Raw genomic sequence first — 15,095 nt, 5'->3', positions numbered from 1 at the left:
CCAGTGAGTTACCACACTGGTCAGACAGCGACAGTTCTTGGAGGATGTGACTCTTCCAAACCTGTTTTGGCAGCTGGCTCTCACAGCTCCTGGTTAGGAGGCTTTGGGTTGTCCAGTGAGAGGAGGGGCAGGATTCGAGGAGGTCAAATGCCAGGGCTTAGTTGTAAGGTTGCTTGGAATGTTGCAGCATTGTTGTTAATTTTGCAGTTATGATAAAGGTGATTTTGACTACCTTTTGCTAGTATTCAACATTATTTAGTGGAGGAACACTGTTTGGAAGTCCGTTGTCTGCTTTCTTGGGTATGAACGCTCTTGGTTTGTCTTGGTACATCCCAGTCATTTGATACTTGACTGACGCGCAATGCGACCAAAGAATGTGTTTGGCAGCTCCAGGATGGTGATGTCGAAGTGTATTAAGGGCATACTGACCGAAGCTGGTCCTTGAGTATCAGCAGACCTGACTTAGTTTTACGAACCTCCAGAAGGAGGCAGGAGTTGATATGGCTCTGGTGACAAAGATGATGCCAGGGCCCTGAACCTCCAAGGCTCTCCCAGCAAGGGCTCCCTAAGAGTGAATCCACAAGTAGAAGTGAGCTAGCAGAGAGCAAGAGCATAGCCATGTTTGCCCTTGTCAAGGCCCGCGCCCCTCTGCACAGTACTTCATAAGACAAGGCCAAGGCCTGCTTGTACGAGTCTCCCACGTCTAGGCCTGCTTGTACGAGTCTCCCACGTCTATGCTTGTGTGCGCAGTCTGACTTGGTCTCGTGCTCCCTCTTGCCTGTGTATTTGGTGTCTTGAAGTGGCCCTAAGAGAGTGCTACAGAGCGCACATTGCTGTCAACAGCTGGCCGCTGCTCTCCTTTGTATCTGCAGGGAAGTTGCAGCATTCGAAAGGGGAGCGAACCTTGCTCACTTGCTCCTGCAGAACTCGGCTGCGCTGCAGGTCATGTCGCTCTACTCCGCCTGCCAGCACGGTCCATCTTTGGCAGCCCAGCCAAGTTTGTACATTAGTCTCGGACGAAATCCATCTTCCTCTAAGTTAGCTCTGGAGAACAAAAACAACTAATAGCTAAAATGACCCATTTCCTCCGGATACTGTTGGGGATTTGAAATTCAGTCCAGCCATAACATTAATTTCTCCATATCAGATCTTACAATTCTAGTTAATAGCCTGAGCTTTCTGTTAAATCTATATATTTTCATCCCTTCGTTTGCGATCTGTTTTTACATAGTGTGAGAGTTTGAGTTTTGATGTAACTAGGCATTTCATGGTATGGACAATTATTGTGAATTGTGGTTGTTAGATGCTGTCGAGTGGGTTCTGATTCAGCATGACCCTGTGAACAACGGAAGGGAGCATTGCCCGGCCCTGCGCCACCTTTACCGTCATGTTTGGGCCTGCTGTTTCGGCCATTGTGGCAGCAAGTCTTCCTGTGGATCCTCCACTTTTCCAGGCATGATGTCCTTCCCCAGAGACTGGTTGGTCCCTCCTGATACTATGTCCAGAGTTCATAAGATGGAGTCTTGCTGCGTCCCCTTCTAAAGAGCATTCTGGCTTCATTTCTTCCAAGACAGATTTTATTCATTGTTCTGGAAGTCGGCGATGTATTAACATTTGTCGCCAAGGCCACAATGCAAAGGCATCGGTGCTCTTTCCGTTCGCCTCTTCCGCTGGTCAGCTTTTGCGTGCATATGAGGTGATTGAAAGACCGTTCTTTGGACCAGTGCACTTTGTCTTCCAAATGACCCCTTGGCTTTTTACCACTTTCGAGGTGCAATACACGGTTTGATATCATGACTGCGGCTTCCATTGATGTTGCTTGAGAATCCAAGTAAAATAAAATCCTTGACAACAGCAATCTTTTTTCTTGTTGCCTTTGGTGATATTGGTTACTGGCCCAGTGGTGAGGATTTTTGTTTCCTTCATGTTGAGGTGTAATCCCTACTGAAAGCTGTCGTCTTTGCTCTGCATCAGATTCGTGCCTCAAGTCCTCTTCGTCTCAGTAAGAAAGACCTCTCTTGGCATCTTGCAGGTTGCTCATGAGTCTTCTTCTGGCCATGATGCGTTCTTCTTCATGTAGTCCAGCTTCGTGGATTATTTTCCAAAACCCAACAATCTGCGATTTTGTAAGACAGAAATGTATGTGCCCCTCAGTAAAAAGTAAAGGGATTCAGTTCTAAACATGTGTTAAACATGGATTTTTTGCTGCATGTGTTAGATAATCATTTAATCAAGTAATCTAAGATGCAATATTAGATGGTAGTACAACAGTTTTGAAATCTTATGAAACTGGAAACATTTGCTTGTATTTTTTTCCACCTCGGAGTGTTTTGTTAATGAGACATTTTATACTGCCATAAACCCAGGGCAATAATAAAGGTGTTGATTGATTTTTGGATGACGAGGCCCTTCTCTAATTGCAGAATTTGACATTTGTGTCACTCGTGCTGTTTTAGGTGAGCAAGACGTGGAAGGTGATTTCAGAAGATGAAGTGCTGTGGTACAGGCTGTGCCAGCAGGAAGGGCACCTTCTCCAGAGCAGCATTGCTGATTATTCCTGCTGGAAGCTCGTCTTCCAAGAGTGCCGAGCCAAGGAGCACATGCTCAAGACCAACTGGAAGGTAAGCGGTGGCCAATACCCTTACCTGTAGAAGAGTGGCCAGCAAGGGCATGGCAGCCTAGGCTGGGGATTAAACTCGGTCCCTTGAGTTACAGCTGGGAGGGAATTGCCAGAAGGATCATGGGGGAGTGGGGTGCACATCCCAGGTACCTGGGGTTTGCTGCCCGTTTTGTTCTCAGAGTATGAGCCTCATTTTCAAACACCGGAGTCCTCTTGTTCTCCAGGGGAGGGAGGGTGAGATTGGGTAGCCAGCACCTTGTCCCACGGATAGTGGGGATCTTTGAGGCTCCCTTTTTCACTATACAGCCTCCGTTCTTTCCCTTTTCCCAACCCTCTGGATGAACCAAGACCCCCAGTCACCACCTGAATACAAGAGAGGCGCTGAAAAATGTTAGTTCCAGTAAATGTAGGCGCGTGATTATGAAATGTCTCTAAGTACTGTCGCCTCTTTCCCTCACATAACCCATTGGCTTGCTTCCACTGCATTTATCACTCTGAAATCTCTACAGAAATATTAGATCACAGCTCAGAATCTGCACAGTGAAGTGTTTCCATAGGAAATAGCTGTCAAGAGCAGTGTTACATAAAAGCTGTTTGAGGCAGGACAAGACACCAGAGCGATGGCGGTGTTTCTTTTCCACCTGGAGATTGACTTGTCCAGAAGGGGTAGAAGGATACTCTTTCCTCCCCTGTAGAGGTCAATCCTAATAGACTTTGAGGTTAATAAGCTTTTGCTCATTGATGATGGTGACATATTGCCTGTGTGCATGCCTGTCCCCAGTCATCTCATAACCTCATTAGTGACAGATCTTCTCGGCAACAGTATTTCTCTAATTCGGGGCGTCTTGACCATGGCACCACTGACATTCTAGGCCAGATCCTTCTTTGTTGTTGGTGGTGGTGGGCTGGACAGGTGCTGTCCTATGCATTGCAGGAGGTTGAGCAGCATCACTGGCCTCCACTGTCAGGTACCAACAGCGTCCATCTCTCTCTCTCTCTCTCTCTCTAACTCAAATCATCTTCACACGTGGCCACATGTCCCCTAGGGGGACAAAATTGGCCACTCTCCTCAGGCCAGTTAACCCTAACCACTCCTTCCTCTAAGGACAATTAACGCAAGGCATTAGTTCATCTTTGGGGGACTCACTTGGCCTGATGAGGTCGGTGTGCTGAACACAAGTGAAAGGAAGGGCCGGAGATCTGAACACAGAAGCAGTCCAGACAGCAGGTGACCCAGCCATGGATAGAGGAGTGGGCCGGGGTAGGGGTTTAAGAAAGCTCTGGAGAGTGGGCCTTCACCCGGAGCGTTTCAGTTCAGAACAAAGTGGTAGTTTTCACCGGATTTGTGAGTGTGGCTGCTACACGTAGTCCTTGTCCCCTAGCTCAGATTCAGAGGTGTCAGACCTGGAGGGAAGAAGTAGCAGGTAAGGTTTTTTTCTTCCTCTTTGGGAATGTAAACATGGAGGGAGGGAGAGAGCGGCAGGTACAATTAGATCATTTGGGCGGGGGACGGCAGAAGTGGAGGTGTTTCAGGACCCCCCACATAGCACTCGACACTTAGTAACACTTCACAGGCGGCGTACCGTTTAGTGGAACGTCTGTCTTGGTTTTCCTCTGACAAGCACGGAGCCATATGCTTGGTAGGTGCTCAGAACATGGCAGTTATCCGAGTGAGCTGGAAAACAAAAACAAAAACTGCAAGCTGAATATAAGGGGGACTTCTGTTTGGAGTACCTTAGGCCACTTTCCCCCACCGTTAAGTCAATGCTAACTCAGTGTTGGCTAGACGAGCGCCTAGGGCTCTGCCCACTGATCACAATGCCCTGGTGGCACTCAGCGTCGGCTTGCAGATGCACTGGCCATGTTGTTTGGTGTGTGATCTCCTAGGTCAGGTCTGGGTGACCGTCGAAAGAATCCCAGGATTATTTTGTAAGCTCCACATAGGGGAGGGCCTATCAATGCTTGACTTTCCCTAGACCGGTCACATCCAGCCTCGGCCCAGTCTGCATAAACTCCCCTTCGCCCTGGACCCCAGGATTTCTCTAGGACTAGAGTACTGCCATGGGCAGTACCGGAGCTTGTGGGTAGCGGGCAGGGCAGTCAGGACGGACACCAGCGAGCATGCAGACTTTCAGTTCAGACGCTTGCTCTTGTTCCAGCGCCTCTTCTCTCCTGAGAGCTGATTCCTGACCATGAGCCCTCCTCCCTGGGTCACTGCTAGCAGGGCTGTGCCGCTCGGCTATGTTGGCCTTTATCTCTCAGCCTTAGGCTTGGCCCTCGGGTTAAGTAAGGTCATTATGCAGATAATCTCACCATCTTGGACTGTGCCTGGGACACAGCTGTTTAATAAATGGGGATTTTCCATGGGATGGATGTCACCAGCCTTCCCCTAATGTAAATGATACAATAACCGTAGTGAGAGCAGCCGCCATTTACCGAGCACTTACTATATGCTGAGGAACAGGGCTTGGCACACCCATGCGCTGTGTCTCAGCCTTGTGCCAGTCCTGCCAAGTGAAATTACGGGCTACGCGATCTTCTTGAAAACCTATATTCGTGTTTGCATTTTGTCTTGATCTGCCTGCCTCTTTCCCACCTTCCTTGTGTAAAAAAAGCTTTACATTTGTCAAGAGTCTCCTTATTTTTCCATAAACTTGTTACCACCCAGTTGATTGTGATTCATAGTGACTCTGTAGACTATAACTGCCCTGTAGAGTTTGGAATGTGTACAAAAGCAGACTGCCATGTCTTTCTCCTGTAGAGCGACCAGGGGATTGGAACCATGGACATTTTGGTTGGCAACCTAGCACACACACACATGCACACACACACATACATACATATAAAGGAGATTTAAAAACTTCTTGGAAACATGGAATTAAAAGATAGTGGAAGCATTCTGTGGGCATTTTGAAGTTTGTTTATTTTTTAATCCGTGATAAGCGATTATTGTACAATAATTCAGAACCCACAGAAGGGTACATAATGCAGAATGTCTTTCTCTCTGCCCATCACTTAGTTTCCTCCCTTAGGAGGAGCCAGAAATACCAGGTTTTAGGGTTTCCTGTCAGTGCGATCTCCAAGGGACTATGAAAGTCTACAGTCAAACCATTTCCTCCACCTCCTTTTTCTCCAGTCTGGAATTTCATCTCTCTGTCTGTCGACGTGTGTGTGTGTGTGTGTGTGTGTGTGTGTCTGTCTGTCTGTCTGTCTGTCTGTGTCTATCTATCTTGGAGGAGCTGTTTACAGGTGTCACTCAGTAATTTCTCTTCTCCCACCTGAATGTCTCCTAAACTGTAGACACAGGGAGCACTGACTTAATAGGATTTCCTTCCAACAATTTTGTCATAAGTCTGTTGTGGCATAAATACCCTAGATACTAGTTTTCGTTATGATTGCTTTCTGTTTATCAATAGCTTTATAAATCCAGTCACTTGTCTTTGAGGTTGGAAGCAGCTAGTGAACATCTGAGGCTAACTGTCCGCAGATTATATGTGACACTGTGTTGGTACAAAACAGTACCCAGTGGACTGAGAGGTTTGTTGCCACATGAACACCTGGTAAGTCAGGGGCTAGCTGTCCTCCCACTAGTGGAGGATCCTTACCAGTCAGTGTGCACACCTTTCATTAATTGTCCTGGAATCTCCTTTAGGACGGGGCAGCAGTTCACTCACCCACTGCCTTTCGTGGGTGTGGTTACGGGAAATTGCTCACTTAACCCATGCTTGTTATCTTCGTCCCGTCGAACGCCACCGTGACTTGGAAGGTGGCGCACGCTGTGGAAATCTCGGTGGACTGTAGGTGAGAGCGAAACGGGGTGTCTTGGGCTACCCCAGGAAGAGGATAAATCACCCCTCCCCCCTTGTCCTTCTACAGAAGCGCAAAGGAGCAGTGAGTGAGCTGGAGCACGTTCCGGATGCTGTTCTGTGTGATGTTCATTCTCACGATGGAGTGGTCATTGCTGGGTAAGCAAAATAAATAATTTTTTCCCTAACCACTGTCCAGCGTGATGTCTTCCATTTCTCATGTCCCACCGTCTAGGCACCTGTGACCTTCCCTTCCCTGGAGGGTCGGTGCTTTCCTCGGCCCCAGCCGCCTGTGCATAAGATGGAAAATCTCTGTGAGCCACCTCTTGGGAGTGGAGACCCGAGGGCTCGGAAGATAGTGGTGAGAAGCTAGTGGCTGGGCAGTGCTCTTAGTCATTTGTCTCCATAATGTCTCCCCTAGCTTTTAAATCCCTCTCGGGGTGTGTAATGTTAGGTCTCCAGGAAGGTAACCAGTTAGCATTTATGCAGACATAAAGAAGTCAAGCAAGAATAATCAGGGTTGATGTAAAGTGGACTGCTCTTATTTTCTTCTGAAACCTTGACTCTGAGGAAGGCCTGCGGCCACACACAGTCTTCCTTTCCCACCACATAGTACGTATTGGCTGTTTAAGTTGTCCTGAAAGCAGCTTTTTATGTGTCTCCGTGGGCCAGAAATTTAATTTTAGCTTCTGCATATCCCTTTGGCTTCTGTTCCAAAACCCATTTTCATGAATTCTTCATATTTTGCTACAGTTACATGTTTGTCCGTCTTTAGAGTCTAGTAAGATGAGGCATTTTCCTTTGGGATTAGAAGGTTGTGTTGACAACGACGGTCTCACTTTGTATAATTACTACCTCAAGGTAGAGGCCAGAGCCTAGAAAGAGTCTGCGAGAGTTTGAGAGGGGGCCACCTAAGAAAAGGTTTTACTTCTGTTGTCGTCGGGTGCCGTCCACTCCATCAGACTCACAGTGACCCTGTGTAGGACATAAGGGACACCATCATAGGTGTGTTGGCGCCCGTTGTTGCAGCCACTGTGTCCATCCATCTTGTCTAAGGGCTTCCTTTTTTTCGATGCCCCTCTGCTTTACCAAGCATGCTGTCTTTCGGCAGGGGGCTGGTCTTTCCTGACCACATGGCCATAGTGCTTGGCATGAAGTCTCACTGTCCCCCCCCCATCCCTCCGCCAAGCAGCATTCTGGCTTTACTTCTTCCAAGGCAACCTTACTTGTTGTTCTGGTCGCCCATGGTGCTAATGTCACCCCGAATGACTTTCGGTAAAGGAAGCGACAGAAAGTTTTGTCGTCTGCATGTTGCAGGTGGTAGATAAGTCTGCCACCAGTCCTGAGGCTGCATCCTTCTTCATGTCGTCCAGTCTCAGATTGTTTGCTCAGCACACAGATGGAGTGAGTGTGTTGAAAAGATACACACTACCAGTAGAAAACAAAATCACCCCCAGACTCAGAACAACATGGCAACTGAGTCTTTTTCTTTTTAAAAAAATACTTTTATTGGGGGCTCTTAACATCTCATCACAATCCATGCATTCCTCCAATGTTTCCAGCCCATTTGCACATATGCTGCCATCATCATTTTCAAAGCATTCTCTTCCCACTTGAGCCCCTAATATCCACTCCCCATTTCTTCCCCCCATCTCCCCTCCCTCACGAACCCTTGATAAGTTACGGATTATTTTTTCCATAGCTTACCCCGTCCTCTGTTGCCCCCCACCCTCTTTTCCATTATCCATCGCCCTGGGAAGGGGGCTCTAGGTTGATCCTTATGGGGGCGTTTTCTTTAGAGCAAACATTTGAACAGAGCCTCCACATTGTCAGATCATTGTAATGTTTGGTTGTGTGCACTGCCTGACTCTGAACAAGTGTTTAGGGGCTAGTGCCCTTCTTGGGAGTGCTGAAAGGCTATTCTTTTTAGAAAACATTTTAGGAGAGAAATCTGTCTTTCTGTTTCTCTAGCAGTCAGTGAATGAGTCTTGATGGAGCCATGGTTAAATGCTTGGCTACGAACAGAAAGGTGGTGGTTAAACTCACCCAGAGCCTTGTCAGGAGAAAGACTTGATGGTCTGCTCTATAAAGGTAGCAGCCTTCAGGGAGGGAGGGGAAAAATGAAGAGCTGATACCAAGGGCTCAAGTAGAAAGCAAATGTTTTGGGAATGATGATGGCAACAAATGTGCTTGACACAATGGATGGATGTATGAATTGTTATAAGAGTTGTATGAGCTCCCAATAAAATGATTTTTTAAAAGGTAGCAGTCTAGACAACTTCAAGGGGCCAGGCCCCTACTCTTGTTACTTGTGCATCTGAATGGAGCCAGTAGTACCAAGAAGAACAGTTGTCAGCGTTACCTTTGGCTGATGGACGTCTTTGATAAACTGTGGACCTACCAGTTCGTGACTCCTGCCTTTTCCTGCCATGCACTCTTAGGCATTAACCCAGGGATGACTCCTACGGCACTTGCGTGCGTCTGGTTTCCAGGGGTCTCCACGTAGTGTGTCAGAAGGCACTCGAGGACAGGGTGTTGAGACTGGGCTCAAAGAGCAAGAAAAGGAGTGAGAAACTGAGAATCTCTCAGCCAGATGAGGTGACCGGGAGAGAGAGGCCCCGCATCCCCGTGGCAGACCTCCTTTCCCCGCCTCTCGGATCCTGGGAGGTCGGCTCAGCATTACTGAGGATGCCAGCGTCAGGCAGCGCCATGGCAGAGTTTGTGGATCGATGAGATGAAACTTGATCCGTGGGTCAGAGAGGCTCCGAGTCTCCGCTTTCGCAGCGAACCTTACGTTTATGGTCTAGCATCAGCTACTTCAATCTCGCCTGTGTGTCGAGCATCTTGTGTTTATCATTAAAATTTTATCTGGCGGTTACGATGCTTGTTTTCTGGGTCAGCTCTTGAATCCCTTTTCATTTGAGACAGTGGTGTTTGTGGTTACCTCATTCCCAATCAATGTTGTAGTCACCAGGCTTTCTACAGTTATGTATCTCCAAGGAGTTTCGTAAAGAGACCCCGCACCATTTCTTTCTCTCATAGTTTGCCTTGAGTTTCTTGTATTTGGCCTCTTCTCTCCCCCGTTTTTTCTTCCTTTTGCATACTTCTGTGCAAGGAATTTGTGGTATGGATCTAGAGGGAAGGGGCCTATTAAATGTATTTCAAATAATTGATGGAGAGGAGAGACTATTCAGACATCTGCCTTTCTCCCACCATTTCTCCCCTCCTTGTCAATGTTCCTGGTGTGGGCTTGTTGCACCCAGGCGGTTTTTTGGTCTTTTAATGATAAAGTGTAAGTTGTCAAAAAGTATTGATACTAAGTAAGTTCTAGTTCATGATGTGCATAGGCTTACTGCAGCCAAAGCATGTTGAAACACAGACAGTCCAGGTGATACCCTGGGCTTAGTCTCGTTGGGACCTTCAAAACAGCTCCACTTAAAGCCATCCATGGCTTCCGAGAGGATCTGTCAGGCCAGTTCAGTCCCGGGCAGAGAAGTCGGCTCCTCAGGTTATGACGACTGCTCTCTGAGGAGCCCGAAGATCCTCATCTGGATAGCGTTCCTCAAAAGGCATGCGGTGATCATGGGAGCTGCTGACGGGGAGTTTTTAAGAAGTTCCACACGGGCCAGCGAAGAGGTGCTGAGAAATGTTCCCATGACCAATGTGCCTGCTGCTTTGAGCGCAGCAAGGCCGTCCTACAAGGATGGTGTTGGGAAACCTTACCCCATCCACCCTACAGCCCTTTGAAACTTCTTTTTGCTTCTGAAAACTTCCCCAAACTCAACGGACATTGACAAGAAGTACTCCCTGCGAACCTCAAGCAGCATTTCTCAACCCTTTGGGGGGTGGGGGAGTCAAACAACCCTTTCACGGGGGTCGCCCAACCCATCACAGTAGCAAAATGACAGTGATGAAGTAGCAACGAACATAATGTTATGGTTGAGGTGGGGGGGGGTCCCCACCACATGAGGCCCTGTATGAAAGGGTCGCAGCCTTTAGAAGGTTGAGCGCCACCACCCTCAAGGATGGGAACGCTGCCATTTTGACGGTCTGTAAATGGAAGCACTCAGAGTTCTGCAGATCTTGGAGGGTATGTCAGACAGCACTTCATTTTGAGACTTTTGTCGAATCAAGGTTCCTATGATTTTTGTCGCAGCACTTTGTGACTTGCCCTCTCGGAACATGTGACGATCATTCTCCAGTGAGCAATTCACTGTACAATTAGAGTGTTCACAGTGTCTTCCAACTGTGATCACTGTCTAGTTCCAACACACTTTCTCACCCCACGAGGAAACCCCATAACTAGTACCCAGTAGCAGTCACGCCCAGCTCTCCACTCCGTCCCCCCTGGCCACCACGCTCTTCTTGCTAGTCTGTTTTCTGGCTCTCTGAGCTGCCATCCAGCCTGATTTGTAGTACAGTAAGCTTCACAATTAATTCAATCCTGGTTTTCCCTCATCTTTCCCCGCCCGAACGCGATTAACCTGAAATTACTCCTGCACTGTTAAAACTCAGGCCTCAAAAACCCGTGGTGCGAATAGGAGCGCACTCTTATGTACGTGATGCTTGTGTGGGAAACGCGTGATTATCAATGCCGCTGCTTTCTCCCTCCGAGTCATCAGGGTGCTCATCGTTGGCTTACTGCCTGGTGGATCATTTTCAGTGACCATTTCCTGACATGTGGAGCCCCTTAGACATTCGTTCCCACTTTCCCTGCGTCTCCAGTATTCTCCTCGGCGGGCCTTAGGGTTTCCTGCACTGTTCTTTCATCATCTGTGACCGCATATATCTCGTTTCTAAACTGTAGTCATAAACAGTTCAGCTTATCATTTTACAGTGTACAGTTCACTGATCAAAACAAAGTATTCACAGCGTTGTGCGTTCATCACCATTGTGTAATTCCATAATTTTTATAATGTTTTTTTTCACCCCCAAATGAAACGTGTGCCTGTCCTATGGCGCTCTATCATTCCCCCAGTACGCGCCCCCACCCACCCGCACTGACTCATCCCAACCCTCCGTAGCCACTACGCTCCTGTCTCTCTGAATTGGACTTTGCTGGATCTCGCACATAAATAGGTTATGCAGGGGGTGGTTGTTGGTGACAGGCTTTTCATTTAGTGTTTCTGGGGGTCATTTGCATTGTATTGGACACCATTGTATCATTCCTTTTTTAAAACGTATTTCATTGGGGGCTCTCTCAGCTCCTAAACGCTCCATAGAAGTTGAGCGCAGTGAGTGTCGGAGCCACATGGGGCTGATCAGGAGGATCACAGATGTGCAGCTGCCATCCTGGCCAACATGCCGGGCACGTTGCTCTTCTTGCTTGCCCTTCTCTATCACTGTGCGGCCGTCAACAGTCCCAAGAAGCAGGAATGAGAGTGGTGCTTTCTCAGTCCCAGGGATCCAGGACGTAGTCTGGAGCAAGATGGAGGGTGTGAGGGCCTGCCCTCACTCTTCCCTCCATCCCTTATGCCTGTCACAACATACACAGCAACCATACCTAGGTTTTCCAAACAACTTTTATTTCCTCAGTCTTCCTTAACCCTGTGGAACAAGAGCCTGCCACTGAACAGGGCTGCTGGCGTTTTTACTACCCTCCCCAATATAAAAATATAGGTATATTAAAAAAATCCAAAAATCAGTGGTATCAAGCATGTTTGTACATATGTTGACATTAGCATTTCCAAAACATTTTCTACTTGAGCCCGTGGCCTCAGCTCCCTTTCTTTCCCCTCCCTCCCACCCTCATGTATCCTTGATCAATTATATACTGTTACTGTTATTTCATGTCTTACACTGTCGATTGTTTCCTTTTACCCACATTTCTGTTACGTGTCCCCTTGGCAGGGGGTGGGGCTGCTATATATCCAATCTTGTGATGGGTTCCCCCTTTCTCACACTTCCCCCCCTTGACCCTCCCCCATCCTCATTATATCTACTCCCATTACTGTTCCCGAGGGGTTTATCTTTCCTGAATTCCCTGTGTCAAGAGCTCTTATCTGTACCAATGTGTCTTCTCTGGACTAGTCAGATTTGTAAGGTAGAACTGGGTCTTGGTCGTGGGGGTGGGCTGGGGAGGGGCAGGTATTCAGGAGCTAGTGGATGTCCCATTCCTTTTTATGACTGAGAACTACTCCGCTGTGTGGATGCACCACATAGCGTTCCATATTCATTGGCTGATGTCCTTTGGGTTCTCTTGGACCACATCGTATGTACTGTGACCTCCTCTTTGCTTGATTCGTGTTCTGCCTATTACAATTTGACCTCCTCTTTAAGGCCGGTTTCGAGCCATTATCTCCTCCCTGAGAACCTTCCTGGAGTACTCCCGACTGATCCTTTCCCTCCCCCACCATCCCAGAACCAACCTTCCTCACCGCTCCTGGACAAGTGTCCTCATGGGTTTACCTAAAGAATTTCATTTTGCATTTCAGCACTCTAAAGGGGTTTTGTGCAGCCAATTTTTAAGTGAATACCATTTGATCTCTGAACTGTTGCTCCCATGAGCTTTGATTGTGGATCCAAGCAAAATGGAATTCCCTGACAATCCAGATTTTTCTCCATTTATCATGTTGCCTATTGGTCTAGTGAGGATTTTGTTTTTCATTACATTGAGTTGTAATCTATATTGAAGGCTGCAATCCTTGATCTTCATCAGCAAGTGCTTCAAGCCCTCCTTACTTTGAGCAAACAAGGTTGTATCGTCTGCATATTGTAGGTTGTTCATAAACTTTCCTCCGATCCTGATGCCACACTCTTCTTCATCTAACCCAGCTTCTCACACTGTTTGGTTGCCCACATATATCAGCAGCCCCAGAAACCCTATAAAGAGTTGGGATGAGTTGGGATTCATTCAAGTGGCAGCTTGTGAAGGCACCATCTCATGAAATGCCCTACATAGTGCTTGCATGTTGTTTAAATGGGTGTGAGCATCAACTTTAATATCAGGGCCCACCTGTATTCAACATAGTACTCATTTGGTCAGAAACTGAAGTTCAGAGACAGGGACCTCAACCCACTCTCCCTACGGGCAGAGATGAGGGCCTCATGGACTTGGTGCTTTACCCGATGCCCACCTGGCAGCATCCGGTCTCATCTGTGAAGCTTCCGGAGGCCTCGAGCAAGGAAGTGCTTAGGCCTACACTTAAGAAAGCGATGGCGCCCATGGTCGTCTCCTGCTCCTGTAGGACTCGTGGCTTCTCTTACCAGCTCCTGACAGTCGTGCCTTCCCCACAGGGCTCAAACCGCTTTCAGACGGACTGGGACTTGCACTCTTCACTTCAGTGATGAGAAAGCATTGGTCAGTTTTAGTTATAATGCACCTCCAAGCAGCAAATTCTTGGATCGAGTGTTTCTTGTGCAAGGCTTTTTGTTGCCATCACGGTCTGTTTCTCAAGCGAGTCACTTTGTTAATAACAGGAAGCATACAGGCCACCTGGCCTGGTGCGTTGGTGATGGACATAAGCTTCATGGAAATGTATAATGATAGCATTATCACTTTCCTCTCGCAAGCACACATTTCTCTCTCCTCGCTCTCTCAACACCCGCCCTCCCTCCCTCCCTCTCTGTCTCTCTTTCCAGAAATGATAAGAGTTGATGCATTTGAATCTGAATTATGCTTAAGGATACTCAACGTACCACAGACTGGCAATGGAACAAACAAGCTTTTCTCGAAGTACAGCCAGACTGCTCCTTGGGAAGGGAGGCTTCATCCCACTCACTTTGGACCTGTTATCTGGAGAGAGAGCAGTCCTTGGGAGAGGAGATCACTCTTGGTAGTAGAGGGTCAGTGGAAAGCCGGAGGAGCCTCCAGTTGGATTGGCGCAGTGGCTGCCACACTGGCTCCCACATAACCCCTGGGAGAATGGCTGAGCGTGGCGCGCGCGGTGCTTCACTCTGCTGCCCTTGGGGTGATGAGCTGAATGCAGTTGATGGCACCTAACAGGACTCCTTGCTGAGCCTCACATGGGGTCAGTTTATTCCACCAGCTGATGTGTGGAATAAAGACAAAACTTTCTAGCCCTTCATTGAGTTCCTCTTGGAGATGCACAGGGGCGGTTCTGCCCTATCTTTTAGGCTTGCCAGGATTTGGAATGGACTCGATGGCAAGGAGTTTTGAGTATCCCGTGACACGCTGTGACCCTTGAGATGGTAAAACCTCAAAGTCAGAAGTTTGAAACCACCAGCTGCTCTGTAGGAAAAAGAGGCTTTGTACTCCCTTAAAGAGTTACAATCTCAGAATTCTGATAATGAGGAATTTCTTCATCAGCTTTTTTTGTTTTTTTGACAATGCCCTAAAAATAAGTTAGTCTTGAAAACTCACAGGGCCGCGCAGTCCTACCATGTCCTAGACAGCGGTTCTCAGCCTTCCTCACGCCGCGACCCTTTCATACAGCTCCTCATGTGGTGGGGACCCTAACCATCAAATTTTTTTGGTTGCTACTTCATTGCTGTAATTTTGCTACTGTGATGAATCGGGTGACCCCTCTGAAAGGGCCGTTCAACCCCCATGAGGGGTTGTGATGCTCGATGACAGTGAATTTTTGAGTTTGATCTCATGACACAGGGCTGTGGACACCCCCATTAGACATGTGAAGGCGAAGAGGCTCAGTTAGGCATGACACTGGCTGGGGTTTACTGGGTGCTCGGCGTCTCCAGGGTGCCTGCAC

General features: G+C 47.9%; 1 protein-coding gene across 1 annotated transcript in view; it reads left to right on the top strand.

Moving 5' to 3' along the window:
• Positions 1 to 15,095, top strand: part of FBXW8 (F-box and WD repeat domain containing 8) — a 128,866-nt gene that overhangs the window by 33,060 nt on the left and 80,711 nt on the right. Inside the window, exons 3-4 of the mRNA XM_075533848.1 lie at positions 2,457 to 2,621; positions 6,497 to 6,585. Of these exons, the coding sequence (XP_075389963.1) occupies positions 2,457 to 2,621; positions 6,497 to 6,585 (254 nt within the window). The remainder of the gene's footprint in view (positions 1 to 2,456; positions 2,622 to 6,496; positions 6,586 to 15,095) is intronic.

Source organism: Tenrec ecaudatus, chromosome 16 (genome assembly GCF_050624435.1).
Source record: "Tenrec ecaudatus isolate mTenEca1 chromosome 16, mTenEca1.hap1, whole genome shotgun sequence".
NCBI lineage: Eukaryota > Metazoa > Chordata > Mammalia > Afrosoricida > Tenrecidae > Tenrec > Tenrec ecaudatus.
This window is presented reverse-complemented; position numbering and strand designations above follow the sequence as displayed.